At 44.5% G+C, this 18,323-nt stretch overlaps 1 protein-coding gene across 5 annotated transcripts in view; it reads right to left on the reverse strand.

Moving 5' to 3' along the window:
- RAPGEF4 (Rap guanine nucleotide exchange factor 4) overlaps nt 1-18,323 on the reverse strand; it is a 283,558-nt gene that overhangs the window by 123,521 nt on the left and 141,714 nt on the right. For all 5 annotated transcript variants that reach the window (XR_006736982.1, XM_045560164.1, XM_045560166.1 and 2 more), the window contains 2 exons: nt 4,420-4,492; nt 172-191 (listed from right to left, as the gene is read on the reverse strand). Coding sequence is in view for 4 of the 5 variants with exons in the window: in XM_045560164.1 (XP_045416120.1) it covers nt 172-191; nt 4,420-4,492 (93 nt within the window). In the remaining variant the exon portion in view is untranslated. The remainder of the gene's footprint in view (nt 1-171; nt 192-4,419; nt 4,493-18,323) is intronic.

Genomic DNA, 18,323 nt, shown 5'->3' on the forward strand with positions numbered 1-18,323 from the left:
TTCAAAGTGACTCGCCAAAGATGCCAGAATGAGATTAGAAAAATATTTATTGCTCTGTTGGATGTGGATCAAGAGCTCTCTTTGCTGGTAGGGTTACCATGATTATTTTTTATGATTATTTTTTACCTTACGACAGTTTTTAGAAGGTAGACAGAGAGAGTAGCTACTCACGTTCTCCTTGTCAGGAATCCCTAAAGAAGGAAAAAGAGAAAGAGAGAGGCCATGAATTGTACGATCAACCTGTAACATGGAACTGAAATCCTTTGCTGAACCAAACCAAGTAAAATTTTAGTGTTTTCAATTTGTGTTTCCATAAAAACTTACATAATGTTGCTTAGAAATATAAAAACTTACATAATGAGGTTGAAATAAATCAATGAATCAGGAGCAGGGCTATGTGCCCAGACAACAAACCTCATGCTTATTTTGCTTCTCTACAATGTGCTTCAGTTTCCTAGTGATAAAAATCCATCACTGATGCATTCACACCATGTAAGCAACTAATGCCACTGACTTAGGCACCAGAACACTCAGAATTTTGCACAGACACATCAACTCTTAAGTTGCACATACTGTATTTTTACATAGCAAACCACTTCACACTGCTCCAGTGATTTATTTTTTATTTTTATTTTTTGTCACATGATAGGCAAATACTCCAGTGATTTAAACCTAGGAGCAAGAAACATATAAAAGCTACCAGAAAACAACTTTCATTTTGAGCAAAGCAAACTCCGACTGTCTCCAAGTCAGGTCTGGATATGGCAGTGGCTGTTATCTCACTTGTCTTAGCTAAAAAGTTAATTATTCATCCATTGGCTCATTTGTTCATTCATTTGCAAACCTTTAATGGTATCTGCTACAGCCAGCCCATTTCATTTTACTTCCCTTGGGGCTGCTCCGCTGACTGGCACTGTCAGGGTGACCACACTGGAAGGTTCACAGCTCCAGCAGAGCCTAATGCCCCCAGCACAGCAGACACAGGTGGCTTTATGTTGAAGAGACAGAAGCACAGGTGGTTTTTATGCGTGGCTTGCACCTGGCTTTCAACAAGTGGAGCGGTATGAGGTGGTCTGCAATGTGAAAATACAGTATGTCCAAATTCTGAGTAAAGAGGACATTCTGTTTACACAAGAGGCCACACGGGATTGACAAGATTAACATTAAAAGAACTGAGTGCCCATCCTAATAGGCAGCAGCACAGTATGCAGGAGGGGTCAGGATGGAAAAGACTATTTGGAAACATTCCCTCTTTAAAGCTTTGACCCCTAACAGAGACAGCACCAGGACATAAAAGCTCAGCCAGGAAGCAAGGGACAGAGTTGTCCTCTGAAAGAGAATATTAATAGGCAACCTTGTCATCACTTCCCAGATCGGTCAGAGGGAGGAAGGACGGCCTAATGTCAGCACTCTGAAACTCATCTTGAATCCGTCCATCCATCCATCCACCCATCCATCCGTCCAACATCCATTTGAAAGAACTAGAGTTGACAGTAAGAGGTGTATGGGATGTAACAGAAGCTTACTCTCTAGGAGGTTCAATAGGATAAATACATAATTGCACAAGTCACCATATATGAGTGGCTAGAAATTAGGGTATCTGTAGAGAAATACTACTGAAAGGGCGATTTGAGGCCATGCAGGAGTTTGATAGTTGGGCTAAGGCATCAATAGCCTTGCAATCTCACCCTCCATGGCAGGCAATGCACAATCATGAAAAGGGTTTGAGTGATATGAGGAGGGGAAGGAGACTGTTCAAAACTAAAAGATGGTGAAGACACAAACACCAGGTGCAATGGCATGGTCTTTGACTGGACTCCAGTTTGGGCAATCAGGGATAATGACATCCATCTGGGGAAATTTGACTACGACTGGTGGTGGATGTTATTAAGGAAAACCATGCCAGTCAATAGGTGTGAAAATGGTGCTGTGGTTATACATGGAAAAGTTTTTATTTTCAAAAATGCCTGCTGAAGTATTTGGGGTGAAATGTATGTATGTGACAAGAAGAAGGAGATATGACAAAATGTTACTATTAAACTACACGTTAATTTATTAATAAGAAATAAAATCATATTTAAGCACTAAAATATTAATCAAATCAAAGTGAGGAAAAATAAGGGTGTTAACTGTGCCATTCTTTCCACTTCCCATATGCTTGAAATTTTTCATAATAAAAAGTAAAAAAAAAAAATTCTGTGCCAATCAGATGTAGGGTAGACCAGGGGTGAGACAGTGAAGGTTCAGAGCCAGCTGAGTCATCTGCCCGGCCCACGAGGACAGTCTGTGAGTGCAGCAAAGAAGTGAGGGTGGGACACGTGACCGGCCTCGCTGGTGGGGACAGGGGGGCGTCCACGATGCTTGCAGTTCAGAGCCCGGTGTAGGACAAAGGCAGAGTTGTTGGAAATGGGCCTTGCAGGAGTAAGGCGAGGTTTTGCAGGAATCGATATATTCCCTTACGGACAGTTTGAGGTTGAGGGGGCAGCAGGCCATGCGGGCAGAGAGAGAACCAGCAGTCATTTGGAAAGTTAGGCTGACCCTTGGGGGAATCAAACAGAGGTTATTGGCTCAAAAAGTATTTGTATCAGCTGCGGGAAAGGAAGGAAAGTATGGAGAAGAGAAAAACAGCCATGACTAGACTCAGGAAATATCTAAACTTTGCGGGGAGAGGAAGAAGTACCTATGAAAAGGTCAAAAATGCAAGTGGCTGGAGAGATCTGAGAAAACCAGCCTGGTGCAGGGAGCCCTGGGCACCAAGGGAGGAAGGAGTCTGACTGTGGACCGTCTCATTCAAATCAGAAAGGGTGGGGAATGGGAACGATTGGGTCTGGTTATTGGCTGGTCACTGGTGACTTTAGAGTGGTTTATTCAAGAAGCATGGGTGCAGAAGCCAGACGTTGAGGGGTTCAAGAGGGACTGGGGGTGAGAAAACGATAGCTAACACCATCTGGGTGCTTACTATATGCCCAACACCCTTTCAAACACTTGGCGGGTTTTGATTCATTTAATCCTCACATCAATCCTATGAAGAAACTGAGGCACAGAGAGACTAAGGGCTTGCCTGAGGTCACACAGCTAGAAGACAGCCGAGCTGGGATCTCAATAAGGTGCTCCTAACTAGCCAGTCATCCCTAGCTCAGCCAGGAGAGAAAAAAACAAGAACAGAGGAGGAAAGGAAAGAGGACCTGTCCCTCTGCATCCCCCCAGCCCCGCCCCACCGTAGGGCGGTAGAAGGCTAAGGGGACAGAGGGCTGAGGCTGCACAGAAAACGTGAAATGGGAGGAGAGTGAGGATGCTCACTCGAGATCTTGGTCAAGCAGGGAAAAAGTTCACCTGCAGAGTGACAAGTCTGGAAGGGAGGGCAGGAACTCCGGGAGCCAGGACGAGGATTTGAAGGGTGAGTGTGGCTCTGAGGATGCGTGGCGTGGTAGCGCTGCCTGCCGCATCACCGCGTCCGCTGGCTCAAGCGCTACAGCTCCAAAGACCCTTGTTACACGTATACTCATGAGAGCTTAATAAAGAGTCTCACAGACGCACAGAGCAACTCCAGCAATGGTACCGCGTGCTAAATATGCCTCGGACATGCATGAACAGATACACAGACTCAGAGGACACAAGGGTGTCTTGTAGTGTGGTGGGCACCCCCTGGAAAAGAGTGTCACAGAGAAAAATGTCCTTTCTTTTATGACCAGCCAGAGACTCGTCTCTTGTCAAAGGCCTGGATTTTTCAAACTGAATTTGTTGAATGTCTACAACATGCTGTTTTGATATACATATACCTAGTGAAGTTATTACTACAGTTAAGCAAATTAATCTATCCGTCACCTTCCACAGTCGTGTGTGTGTGTGCGTGTGTGTCTCTGTGTGTGTGTGTGCGTGTGTGTGTGTCTCTGTGTGTGTGTGTCTCTGTGTGTGTGTGTGTGTGTGTGGTAAGAGCACCTAAAATCTACAAAGGCCTGGAATTTGAAGAGGCCATGGTTTAAGAAGATTAAATGAACAACTGACACTGCTTCTCTCCTTGATCAATAGAGTCCAAATATGCAAGAGGAAGGGCTCTCAGGTATCTAGATGTGACTGAGACAAAAACAGTTCCTGAATCCCATATTTAAAAGGGGACAGAAACACAGAAACTGGATTTCACCATAAAGTGAAGATATTCCGAGAAAGTCTTCTAAGCAAGCCGAAAGTCCAGCCGGCACCAGAGCATACATACCTCCCTTTATCAGCTAAGACCACACAGTAATACTATATTAACCATGTCTTTAAAAATACCCTAAGTGTGGGCTGGCAGGTTTGTTTATCCACAAGAGTCTGGAGACTTACTCCGTCAAGCTGGTGTAGGACATATTTTTTTGTCACATGAAAACACACACCACACGACAAATTTTTAGATACAAAATGTTCACATTTTCCACTTACTGTCATTGTTAGAGCCTGTTTCCATAACACCATAAGGAGGAGCCAGAAGTCCTGCCATATACTGTCGATATTTCTGAAAGACAAGATTGTAAACTCAACACACAGATATTTACTCGCTTTGAGCATCCATTTATTTACATGTTAAAAAGCAGAAACGCTGGGTGTCAGGAAACATCTGAGCCTTGTATTTATAGAGCCCTGAAACGTGCTCTCTGGGGTCTCTGGTGTAAAATAAAGATGCTGTGTTCTAAAGAGGTCTTTCTGAATAAGCCTGAATGCGCCTGCCCCCCACCCCGCCTGGGGGCAGGAGGTCTCTCTCAGCCAGCTCATTTATGTATTTGTGCCTGACTGAATTGGGTGGGCTTTTCCCCCTCCTCCACCCCTGCTCCCCTCTCCACCCCTGCAAACACATGCTCAGCTTTCTGTAGAGGGAACAGGCACTTGGGTTCTATAGACGCAGATACAGATACACGTGCTGCCTTCTTAATAGGTGAATGGCACTGAATCAGCTTCTTTCAAAGCAAAAAGACATGCATTTCAAGAAAAACGTCTGTTTTGAAAGAAGCTGATTCGCTTCCATTTACCTACTTCTTTTTACACTGTACACCTGCCTGCTATGTGACCTCCAAAGAACTTTTGGTATATGTCAAATAAAATAGTTTGGTTTAATTTAGAACTATCTGGATTCCCCTGAATTGTATTCACCTGGCTTTGGGTCCAGGCATGCTCTAAAACCTGGGGCCCGGGAGCCCCAGGAGCCTGTGCTGTTAGGGAGGAAGAAGGCACAAAGCAATCTAGAGCATCCATCTAGAGAGGAGGGACAGTGACAAAGAATGCAAAATGAGGATTAGCCCACCCTCTCTTCTCAGGTAATAAATACAGCCTCCTCCCCTCTCAGCATGGAAGGTGGGCAATTTTATTTATTGCATGGTGTCATGTATATTTATGGTTTGTAATTATGATGACACACAAATGTTAAACAGCATCAAAAGAACCATAGTGTGCTCGTGGGTTACACAAACGTCAGCAGAAAAGGCTTCATCTGTAGCAATGGGCAGCTGGTGACATGCAGTATTCAGGCAACCATCTGGCCCATTTGGTAGATGTGAATGGCGTTTGTAATGTGACATTGATGCTTTCTCAAAAGAGCCTTCTTCTAGTCAAGATGTGACTAGCTTTTTTTTTTAATATTTTTTTCTTCTCATTCTGAGGCAACTATACTAACACCTGCATGCAAGCATTAAAACCATGATTTTCTTTGCCTCTATGCTAACTAATCACTCAAACATACTAACAGGACCAATGTATCACCCTGCATTCTTGACATCTCCTTTGATAATTTCCCAATCCTGATTCTCTTCTTTCTTATGACACATCTACTCTTCTTCTTCATGAGAGAACATTCATTAAGCACATTTCTGGGCATCATATTATTCTGGACAATAAATAAAACAAGCTCAAAGAGAGCAGATGAGGACTGGGTGTGTTCTAAGCTTTTGTGATCCCCCTATAGCCTTTTGCATTAATCTTCTTTTCGTTAGCAAATCCCTAAGCGGCTCCTAAAAGAAATAGTTCAGGTTAAGGGGGCTGTTTTACTTTGCTTAGAGATGTTGTCTTGATGTGACAGATGTTATTTATCTCAGGCACCTCAATGTCAATCCTCATGAACTTCATAGAAGCACCTTCCTGATGCCCGGATGGATGGGACTTTACCTCCTTCAAGCCCTGTAGCCCCTGGTCTGTTGCTCTCTCATGGAACAACACATCATCAGGGCCAACGTTCGTGGGAACAGAGAATAGAGTGGCCCTTTGGGGAGGAGCATGCAGACTGGACTTCAAGACATGTGTGTATTGAGCACCTACTGTGTGCAGTGTCCTAGGCAGAGAACAAGCAGACAGGGTCCCTTGCACTTGTGAAGTGTCTATTTTCTGCAACAGGGGGCACTATGTCTTCCACATAATATGAACTTGATACTTAACTGTTGAATTTCTAAATTTTTTCTAGAAAATTCCAAACAAATATAAAAATAGACAGAATGCCACATACTCCACATCCAAATTAAGTGAGTAACTCGTGACCAATATTATTTCATCTACACATCTATCTATTCACCCATCCCAGAATTATTTTGAAGCAAACCCCAGCTACTATGTTATTTAAACCATATACATTTCAGTAGGAATCTCTAAAAGATAAGGACTCCTTTTTTTTCAAACAAAACCACAATACTATTATCACAGCTAAGAAATGTAACAACTTCATAATATCCAGTTGATGTTCAAACTTCTAATTGTTTCATTCATGTCATCGTTGAATTGAAATTAAAAATAGTTTATTTAATAAGAGAACATTGGTTACAGTATAACAGCTTTTGTTACAGGGCAGATTACAAAAACAGGGTTGAAATGTTTATACTTGTAAATAAAAAGTCAACCTTTTAAAATTAATGGAGTACTTTTTAATAATCATTCACTAAAACTGGAAAATTTATTTCTTATGTAGCACCCTGCAAAGTACCCTATATTAATTAGGATAAAAAGAGCTAACTAGAATAAAACCTATATCAAAAAATTGGGATTCCTAAATTATTTACATATTGTTTGATCTTTGTGCAGCATTTCATCTTCCAAGCACAAGTTTAAAAAAGTCTATAAAAGAAAGTACCATATGAAAAGGTGCTGAACCTTATTCATAATAGAAAGGCACATCAAAACTACAGTGCACTATCATTTTTACCTGGCAAAATTCGGCAAAGTTTCAAAAAGTTTGCTAATACCCTGTTGACGAGAATGGAGAAAACAGGTTCTCTCGTATGTTGCTTATGGGAGTGTAAAATGATACCACCTCAGTGCAAGGCAGTTTGGATCTAACTAATTTTAAAATGCATACTTCCTTTGACTGAGCTAGGACCCTCCATTAGAGGGCAGACGTAGCGCCTTCTGAAATACTTGAATACATATGCAAGCATGTGTACATGCTTGTGATAGTAAACAACAACAAACTGGAAATAACCCAAATATTCACAAGTAAAGGACATTCTTCCTGATAAGTAGATTATGGTGAGTTATTTCCTTTTTTTTTTTTTATGGGAGCACAAACATTTTGGTTACAAGTAATGCCTTTGCCTCACCCAAGCCAGGGCTAGAGGCATGCCCTTCCCCAATACAGTGCGCACCACATCCATTAGTTGTGAGTTTACCCACCCCATGCCCCCCCCGACTGACACCCAGTGAATATTATTACCATGTGAGTGCCTTAGTGTTGATCAGTTAGTACCAATTTGATGGCAAGTACATGCGGTGCTTGTTTTTCCATTCTTGTGATATCTCACTTTGAAGGATGAGCTCAAGCTCTATCCAGGATAATATAAAAGGTGCTAGATCAAGATTATGGTGAGTTATTTCTTCATAAATAGATGATGTTGGGATAGTATGCAGCCATGCAAAAGAATGAAGCAGCACTATCCATATAGATATGAAATGATCTCCACAATATGTTTTTAAATTTTAAAAAAGCAAACTTAGCATTGTATGTATAGTATTTCACCATTTTGTGAGAATAAAAAGATAGATGTTTGTGTGTGTGAATATACATAAAGATTTGTAAATTCATAGACTATTGCTGGATAGATACACAAGAGAATAGTTAAACAAGGGTTGCCTCTAGAAAAGGGATTTCATGGTTGAGGGTAAAGTCAGAGAGAGACTTAGTTTTCACTGTTTATCCTTTAGAACTTCTGACTTCTGTGCTGTGGGACTCCAGAACAGTTAATGTTCTCTATTTCACATGTATTACTGAACTTCTATACTAGATTTCATTTGAAGAAAGGATTCTACCTACTAAAACAGCAAGCAAACAAAACAAAAAAACCCACACAAACAATAAAAACCAAACAATTATTTAAAGAAGGAAGGAAGGAATTAAGAAAAATAAAAGGCCTTATATGAGTGCTCTGGTCAACCATCCCAGCTAACCCAGCCTTTGAGTCATCCCAGCCAAGAAGCCAACAGGTGAGTAAGAAGCCCCAGATGAATCCAGCCCCCAGCCAGCCAAGTCACCTCCAGCCATTCGAGCCACCTCAGCCATTCAAGTATTCCCAGAGGAGGCTTCAAATAACATGGAGCAAAGACAAGTTTTCCCACTGCATCCTGTTCAATTTCCTGACATGACCCATACAATCTGTGGGCATAACAAAGTCGTGGTTGGTACGTGGCATTGAGTTTGGCATAGTTTGTTACACAGCAGTAGATAACTACAGCAGAATTTGGTATCTGAAAGTGAGGCAGTGTTGTAACAAAACCTAAAATGTGTGGTGCTAATTTGGAGATTGGAGGTGGAAGGTGGAAGGAAGCCTGACGGGGCTGGGGGACCCGATGAGGGCTTACAGAAGAGCAAAGGAGATACTAATGGAAGGTGGAGGGCACGGGCCCTTGTGTAGTGGTGGAAAGTTTAGCAAAACCGACACCTGCAGTAATGTGGAAAATGGAAAATGTACCTAATGAACTGGTGGGTCTGGCAAAGGAGAGTTCCAGGCAGAAAGTGCCAACTGTTTTCTTCCAGCTAACGGAAGATACAGATACAGGGAAGCTGACAAAGGAGTCGTTTAGTTTGCAATCATCATTTAGGGTAAATATAAACTAGGGTCCGGGACTTGTAAAGTTCAGAAATAAAGCCATTTCTCATCTCCAACCTCTCTCAGCAAAAGATGTTCAAAGTAAGAAAGGAGCCTGTGACAAAGATCAAATGTAGGGCACTGGCAGGGACACAAAGCCTCAGAGTAAAGAGGCTGAGGGCACTACTGTAAAACCCTTTTTTAGGACTTCAGAAGGGTTTAAGGTGGTGCTTCATAGGTTATTTAGATAGACAAAACACTTCTAAAGAATCTTAAGGATGTTGTATCACAGTAACTTCAAAAAGGGTTCAAAGTAGAGAAAGGCTTATGCGAAGATACATGTGGGTTTGGCTTTTGTCCAATGGAGTGGAATATAAATTGATACATAAGCAACCCACCAAGGTTTTAAACAAATTACACTATGTTGGACTGAAAGAGACAGAGACAGAACATACTAAAAAAAAAGAAAAAAATCCCTTGGACCCCTGAAGTTCCTTGAGCTGGAATCAGGCCGAGAAAACTAATCAGCTGCAACACAGACTACTTTTTATGACAAGGGAATAATAGGACGCAGGGCAGAACTAAAAGCTCAGCAGGCAGAACCAGGAGCCACAGAAAGCAACTCCCAGGGAGTAGAACTGGCTCTTAATTCAGGAACTGGTGCCATTTGTCCGGCTGGACTTCAGAATTGCTACGGACTGGTGACTGTTATGTGACACCCATTCCAACCCCCACCCCCTTGTTGAATGGAAGTGTCTGTTGCGGTTTTCCTGTCCCCTGTACCCACTGTTTGGTGGGTGTGGGGGCCACACAACGTGACTCTTTCATTCACAGGTCTCGGACCGAGGAGAAGCATCTTCAGGGAACTGTACCTGAGAAGCAGCATCCAACGTGCCCCATCCACATCTAGACCAGATTTAGTGGATAAGTTGATGCCATAACAGGAAAAGACTTTGGGAATCTCAAGAAAGGAGAGAGTGTATTTTGGATGTGGGAGAGGTGTGAACTGTTATGGCCAGCCAGCAGACAGAAGCAGACTGTATTTTCTAAAGGTGACCACAAGACTATTTCTCATCCCACATGCTTTCCTGAAATGTGACCCTCTCTTTCATTCATCAAAAGGCAGCATCTAATTCCCCTCCCTTTGAACTTGGGCTGACCTTCATGATTGTCTTGTAAGCAACAGAATGCAGCAGATGTGATGCTGTGTGACTCCCCAGGCCAGATCTGAAGAAGCCTTGCACTTCCACCTTGGTCTCTGGGAGCACTTGCTCTCCAGATGTTCTTTCTTGGGGTGCTGCCTCTCAGAGGCCGTCTGCCGCACTGCGAGAAGCCTAAGCTGCGTGCAGAGGCCACACAGAGGTGCTCTGGTCAGCAGTCCACCTGAGCCCAGCCTCTGGCACCTCCAAATGACTCCAACTCCCAGGGGCTCAAATCAACTCCAGCCATCCAAGTCTTCCCAGCTGAGGCCAAGGCAGTGTGGAGCAGAGACGAGTCATCCCTCCGTGCCCTTTTGGAAGTCCTCAGACAATCCATTTGTGTAATCAAATAGTGGTTAGGGCCGGGCACGGTGGCTCATGCCTATAATCCCAGCACTTTGGGAGGCTGAGGCAGGAGGATTGCTCGAGACCAGGAGTTTGAGACCAGCCTGGCAACACAGCAAGACTCCACCACTATAAAATATTTTTAAAAAATAAGCCCGACATGGTGGCGTAGATCTGTAGTCACTGCTGCTTGGAAGGCTGAGACAGGAGGATTGTCTGAGCCCAGATGTTTGAGGTTGCAGTGAGCTATGATAATACCCACACTCCAGCCTAGGTGACAGAGATCCCATCTCAAAAAAAAAAAAAAAAAAAAAGGTGATTGTTTTACACCACTAGATTTGGTGTGGTTTTTAGGCAACAATAGGTAAAAGAAACACCCTATCAAGATTAAATGTGTACAATTTAAAGTTCTGGCTTCTACAATGAATAGGCCAGGCTGGAAGACTACCTTGGAATATGAATGAGCCATCTCTAACAGGGCTGCTGTAGACTCAGCGCTGCTCCAAGTGGGTGCAGACACGGCTTGTGTTTCTAGGGTGTGATGGAGAAACTGCCTAGAGGGGCCCGGAGACGAAAGGGGTGTAGACACGCTAGGTTTGGGCAGTGACAAATGCTAAACCAGGTGCTGCTATGTCTAGGTGGCCTGGAATAGATGAGAGCCAAAGGCACAATTTTGGGAGCCCAAGCCTGGAGCCCCCTTGGCTGAGCAAACACTGAGGCTTTGGGATCAGCTGCTGTGTCTGTCTGGCCAGGGGCTGAGCTGGCGGGGTCGGCCTGTGGCGGTGGCCAGCATCACTCTTCAGAGAGTGTGGCAGTGGCAGCGGGGGTGAGGACAGCCGGGGAATGAGCAGACAGCCTTCTGCCTTAGATTAACATGCAGAAGGGGGGTGATTCCCTCCAACTATAAAAACCTCCAGAGGTAGGGCAATTTGGGGAGTTAGACACTGGGCAACCTTCTAATAGGGCTTATTGATGCTCAAGTGATGAACTGAAAAATAAGAGAGAGATGATTATATCAGTAAACCTAGATTGTGGAGCAGTTTATATCTTCATAGAGGTTAAAACTCACTGCACGTTTTCTGAAACATAGAATAAAACTAGAGGGAATTACCAAGGCCAGGCTGGACAACACCCGTACATAGAAGTCAGCACAGGTCAGCCTGGGGTCAGCACGGATTCTTTATGGTGGTCACTCAATGTCACCCCCACACCCTTCAACAGCCCCGCTGCTGAGGCGTGCTGTGGCCTGGCTGGGCTCTTTGACAATGACCTCATTGGGGCCCTGGGGGACCTCCCAGTGAAAACCCTAGATCCCAACACACTCTAACACACAAAAGCTTAAATGGTAGCACTTAGACTTTTTTCAAATCACCATATGCACATGGGAAACAGCTATGCCTTTAGCTCAAGTACTAAGATGGTAGCAAATTAGTAGAGATAAGTCAACAGCGAGGTAAAGAAAAGATCAGAACATGAATCAGTGCTTTGAGGGGAGCAGGAAATGATAAGCTCTAGTGTAACCCCAAACTCCTGCACTGTGGCCTTCAGGACATGTGCCTCCTGTGTGACACCTGAGACAGCTCAGCGTGTCATGAGAAGCTTCTGCGAGGCCCTTCCCAGGGTGTTGGGCTGGGTGCACAGCAGACCACCAGGTTGGGTGTAGTTCTGTCTCACTCCTATTAGTGAGGCCACCCTGCCGCGACACTGGGCCAGAACACGGAGGGCCCTGGCTGGAGGACTCGTGAACACTCCACTTCCCAGCCTTTCAGGACCTCTGAGGGCAGATAGGAAATCAGTTACACAAATGACAGGAAAACCACAAGGGCCTTCGAGGGTCCTAGAAGCACTTGGCAGGCTTGGTTCTCAGGCTTTCCTCCTGGCTTTGCCACTAGCCAGTTGGGTCACTGCAGACAAGTCCTTCAAGCTCTCTCGATTCAGACTCATCGGGGAAATGGGGGCTCTGAATTAGATCTCTCCTGCAGAACCCGGAATTTTCTGGAGGGCCCTCAGGCAAGGGCACACCGTGCAAGCATGGCCTTCAGCCCCTATGGCAACTAGAGTGTCTCACTTTTATCTGTTTTATAGAGTAGAGTGCCAAGAGCAGTTTCATTTGAAAAATGACTTTGGTATCTAAAAAAATAATAATAATACAAGTTTGCAAACCACAAGATTAAATAATCTCTAAAGTTCCAACCAGAAAGATGTCACTCAAAGATCTCCATGAAGAATCAACAGAGACCAGTTTAGGATTTGTCTAGGAAATGTTAGGGACCCTACTCTTTGTTAAGAAGACTACCATGGCTGAGGACTGGCCAAGGACAGTGTGCACCATAACTGGAAGGTTTAGCGACAACACTGGTACCAGGAATTTAAGTGAGACGCACCACAGCGCAGCGCTGACCTTCTCGAACCGACATGTGCAGACACCCAGGGTGGCACCCGGCAGGGCAGAAAGGGGTGTGGGAAGAATAAACAGGAGCTCTTCCTGGAGCTTAAATTTTATTCTATGTCAAGTGGTTTAAAGGATTATTTTTATACTTTTATATTATGGAATAGAAAGCTAAATTTGCATAAATATTAAAGATTAAAGCACGAGACTTCAAAGAAATTCTGAGCTGGCTGCTGGCTACTTCTAGCTACAAAGGGTCTAGACCCCAGGCACTATGTATTGATTTCCTCTGCGTTCGGGAACTTCAGTGGAAAAAAACGAGAACCTCTGATGTTACGGGAAGCGTGTAGATGTTGGAATCACACAAGACTGGGGTCTTAATTCTGATTCCACCACACGCTACCTGTGTGAACTTGGGTAACTCACTTACCACGGTCTCCTGGGTGAGGAAACTGGGATCACAACACCCATCTTTTGGGACCATTGTGAGGATGGGAAATAAAATCTGTAACAGTGCCCAGCACCTATTAGGCACTTAATAAATGGTTGCTGATAATAATAATAATAATAACGCTGGTAACTTTAATAACAAGCCAAGGATTAATTAAGCTGACCAGAGTATATTTGATGATATTTTCCAACCAGACAGTTTTCAGCTTTGGGAAAGAATGTTTTCTGTATTACAACTTCTCATGACTGAGCCTGCTAATGTGCGCACAACATAAAGACCCACAATACACCTATTGGTCCGTCTGCTAAATGGGGCTGTGGAACAAGAAGAATTTACATAAGATGCTTTCTTAAATGGTTTTATAATTTATTGCCTATTTTTTATCCACATGGTAAAATGGTCCAAGGAGAAAGCGACATGTTCCAAAGTGCTGGAGAAAGGAAGAGCATGAGAGAGAAAGCCCAGAAATAACTCAATAAAACAAACATAAGTAAAGCCTTTCAACCATCAGAGCTGTTTCTTATTAACAGAATCCCTTAAAAATTAATTTACAAATTACAATTTGCCAGTTTTTAAAGCCAAGTTAGTGCCTGTGGGTCAGGATAGAGGGAAGAGGGCAGGGAGTAAGAAGTGGCAGGGGAACAGGGCACAAAGGGAGGGAGGATGTCCTCAGGGTAGTGAGGCCAGACGCCTGGCCCCAAATCAAACTGTAGAGGTGAGACCAACTGTACTGTTTTCTAGGAAGAGACAAAAGATGACATTCTCAGAAAGGTTAAAACCTGGTCCACCTCTCAGTCAACTAATTGCCCCCACCGAGGCCACTGAGGAATTCTGGCTGGAAGGCCAGCAGAGCCACCACCAGACTGAGGTGGGGTAGGAGTACATCCAGCCCTGCTCCACCAGCCCTGAGCCCTGGCCTGGGGCTGCTCACGCCCAGGGAGAGGGGGCACTTTTTTCTAATGTGCACAAGGGCTTCCTAGGTCCCAGATGTGGCCCAGGAGCTGGCATACAAAAGTCCGGTAGCATTTGCTGGGGAAGGAGACACAATAGAGTCACATCACTCTGTGAGAAGCAACTCAATTTGCAAAGCAGGACTCAGAGAAGAAAGGGAGGCTGGCAGCTTAAACCTGAGCTGGGCCATCGATGACAAGAGAAGACAGGGGCCTGGCAGGGCAGGACTCCCTACCCTGGAGGTCAAGGCCTTCCTGGCACTCTGTAAGATCTTTTCTGGGTGTTCTCCAAGCTGCTGCCCACTGCCAAGGCCCGTCCAGGCTGCCAGCAGGAGCCTCCACCAGGGAGGCCTGTGTGACACGTGACTGCCACCACATTCCTGCCTGGCCAGCAGCAGCCAGGCAGAGACCGAGCTTTGGGCATACCCCTTCCCAGTAACTGTCCCCCTGCCTTCCCCCTCCCCCTGAGTGATCATCAGGCAATAGGGAGAGCATCAGTAGCTCCACAGGGTACATATCTGAGACCCCCAGGCTGGGATAATCAGCCCTAGAAAAGCATTAAAAACAGGAAGCCATGAGGATGATTGACAGCATTGCTGCCAACATCTGGGGGGAGGGGCACGTGTTCAGAATAAGAGTATACAGTGGGCAGTACCCAAGACTGGGAACGAATAGCAAAGGACTGTCCTGGGGACGTGGGGACGTGTCTCATCATAAGGTCCCATTCATTACACTGTACTAGGTTCTCCCAGCATATTAAAGTTGAGCTCATAAAATGTCATGGCAAGAAACAAGTCCTCTGTACTTTCTCCAGAGCATTGTGATTTGACAGTAGAAAGCTTTGAAGAGCTATTCGAAGAGGTCCCCTTTTCTATGTTTCTTGGAGAGAGTTTCTTTCACGACCTCTAGTAGATGTGAAAATGGATGTGACACATTGCTCTAAAATCCCAGAGAGCTAGAGAATTCTTAAACACGCGAATAGTAGAAAAGGAGCAAAAAGCAAAGCAGTTATAAATGGAAACCTGCAAGCAGAAATTTTCTGTTTACGTGTGCTGCTTTTCCTACAATAGACCGCTGGCTGGACTGCATTTATCTCTTATGCCAAGTTATTCTGTTTCCCTGTTTCTTGATTTCTATAGCATTGGCATAATAGGGCAAAAAGAAGTTCCATTGCCACTTTTTCAATAACGTTTACTGACATCCTTTGGCCTGATTACAGATATTTATAAGTGGAGGCAAAATTCTGCTTGCTAACTCATGGCCATTCTTAATTCACCGCCAACCTGCTGAGAGACATAGTCTGGAGTGTGGTCATAACACTGTAGCTCTAGTGGAAGATGCCTGCCGAACATGAATCACTTAGGAATCCTAGACTACAGCACAACTAGGATGATGCTACAAGAAAGCAAGTACAGTTGCTGAGAAAACCACGTGGTAGAAATGCTCTCTCCTAGTGGCCTGTGAAGGTGCCCAAGATTCTGACCAATGGGTGTAGGGATGCTCACATACTATCAAATGAAAGAAGTATTACTTGTGAGCAATAATGGTTTAATCAAGTCTCACTCTGTCATTGAGAGTAGTCAGATCAACTTTGAAGTAACTGGAGAATAATACACAGTCATCGAGTCAGTCAACAAATACTGACTGCATGTCAGTTCAGTGGTGACAAAGGAGGCATGGTGGAGCCCACACAGGCCTTGCGGTCCAGCGGGGGGGGGGGGGGGGGGGGGGGACAGCGTTCACACATGATCATACAGATAACGCTATCAGGGCAATAGGGCTAGGTGCTAGAAGGGAAAAAGCATGGGGTGCTTTGAAAACATGGTCAGGTGGTGAAAGGTGGGGCATTTAGATTTGGGAGGCAGAGAAATGACATTGGATCTGAGGCTGAGGAGGGGCTGGGAGAAGGGAGAAGGAGCCTTCAAGGGAGAGAGGGAACAGGTTGGGTATTGAGGGACAAAGAAGGCCGGGATGGTGGAGGGTGAGGCCAAGGGGAATCAGGGAGGGTGGAGAAGGGGGTGAGGCCTTACAGGTCACAGCGAGGATTCCCATTATCCTAGTATGACAGGAAGCATTTTAAGTGGAGAAGTGACAATAACAGAGTGGTGTTTTTAAAAGATCATTCTGGCTGCTGCCTTGGAGAATAGTTCTGATGGGAAAACAAGGAAGGTATTGTGTGCTGAGGGGGAGGGCAGGCCTGGAGGGGGCCCCTCCCAAGGGCCTGAGATGGGGAAAAGGAGGAGGAAAGAGGAAAGGAAGTGGTGTCAAAGGTGGCGGGAGATAAAGACGCTTCATTTCTAAAAGCAGAGGTGAAACAATCTCCAAGTACTTACGGTTAACAACATTAAAGCCTCCGATTTCTCGCTGAAGCGCACTCAACATATCTGCTTTTAATATGACTAAAAGGTTCAAAGATTCAGGGGGCTCACCTAGCTGAATGTAATTTTAGTTAGTGCACACTCTGTATATTCAAGTAATTAATCAGCCATGAGCTTCTCTTAGGGAAACTCAAATCGAGAGCAAGACACACACAGTAGGTCAATGCTACTTAACTGGAAGGCATAAAATGATCTGCTCTGGAGTGTTACTGCATAGTAAATCCTTATACCTCTCATTATACTAAGTCTAAAGCTACTACAGTCCATATAACAGATAAAATGGGACTGTGAAGGGTGAAAAAAACAGCTGCTGCCTCTTTGTTTAAGGAAAAACAGTTGATTGACATTGTATTTAACCATATTGGTCTTCAAAGGGTGATGGATAGTCTGTACAGTTGTTCTGAATAGAAACTAACATATGAAGCTCTGCTCTTATAAAATTAACAGTAATATCGGTAATACAAATCAGGAAAACATGGAAATTCCAAAAACATGCTTACATATTGATAATACAGGGTTAGGATGCATTGATTATTTAAACACCTAAAATAAAGGATCATTGCACAGAAAGGAATAGCCCATGACTGTCATCCCACTGGCGCAAACTGTCAGCACCTTGTGTTTGCTTCCTTACTCTACTGTGCACGGCTCCGAGGGTGGCAGGCGGGGCAGAGGGACCAGGTAGAGACTCAGGGGGGTGGGAAGATCTTGCTGGCTCAGATAGACAGCAAAACTTCCCACTGTAGAAGCAACCCTTTAGTTTCTGGCTCTGTCCCTCAAAATGCAAAACCACTGAGCCACAGGTATTATGCATTTCTCAGGTTATTTTCTGGCCAGTTTCTCTAAAAGCATTCATACATAACTCACCTGTCTTGTCGCCTTAACTCCAATCCTACCCAGTAACTGTCCCCTGGGGCGGGGGATACAGTTTCCACATGTTTTCCCAGCTTCTGCCATCTCCAGGCACATTGGTTGCTGGAAGGTAAACTACAGAAGGACAGTGACTTTTATCTGTTGTGTACACTCAACATCCCAGAGCACGCTACTTCTTAGCTTCGGTCATTCTTCACCTTTGGAGACTTTCTACTTTGATTCCTTCCAAACTGCGGCAGCTTTTCTGCCCATACGTGTTGTGTGTGCCTGCTTTCCTCCCTCCCCTCCATGATCAGTGTGTCTCATTGCTGCTCCAAGTTCCCATGAACAACCTTGAAACATCCTTGTCAATCTCAACTGATACTGACTCTAGGAAATCACCAAAATATAGTTCCGTGTGGTTTGGGAAGCTTCTGTTTATCATGGAATATTGCACCCCTTCAATGGATCCACCCTTTGAGTGGTTCCTGGTGTCTATCATCTTTCGGCTCTAGATAATCAGATCTCCGTTTTTTCTGCAAGATGTGTTCTTCTGGGCCTCACCCAGGCCCCATGCTTTCTAATTTCCCTCTATATCATCAAATAACAAATTAGACCCCACTTTTCCTATTGGCACCAGGAGGTGTCAATAATGAAAGCAGTGCTTTACCCATTCTGGAAATTAGTGTGGAAGAGAACATTAGGGCGCCATGTGTCCGAGGGGGTG

Source organism: Lemur catta, chromosome 8 (genome assembly GCF_020740605.2).
Source record: "Lemur catta isolate mLemCat1 chromosome 8, mLemCat1.pri, whole genome shotgun sequence".
NCBI classification, from domain to species: domain Eukaryota; kingdom Metazoa; phylum Chordata; class Mammalia; order Primates; family Lemuridae; genus Lemur; species Lemur catta.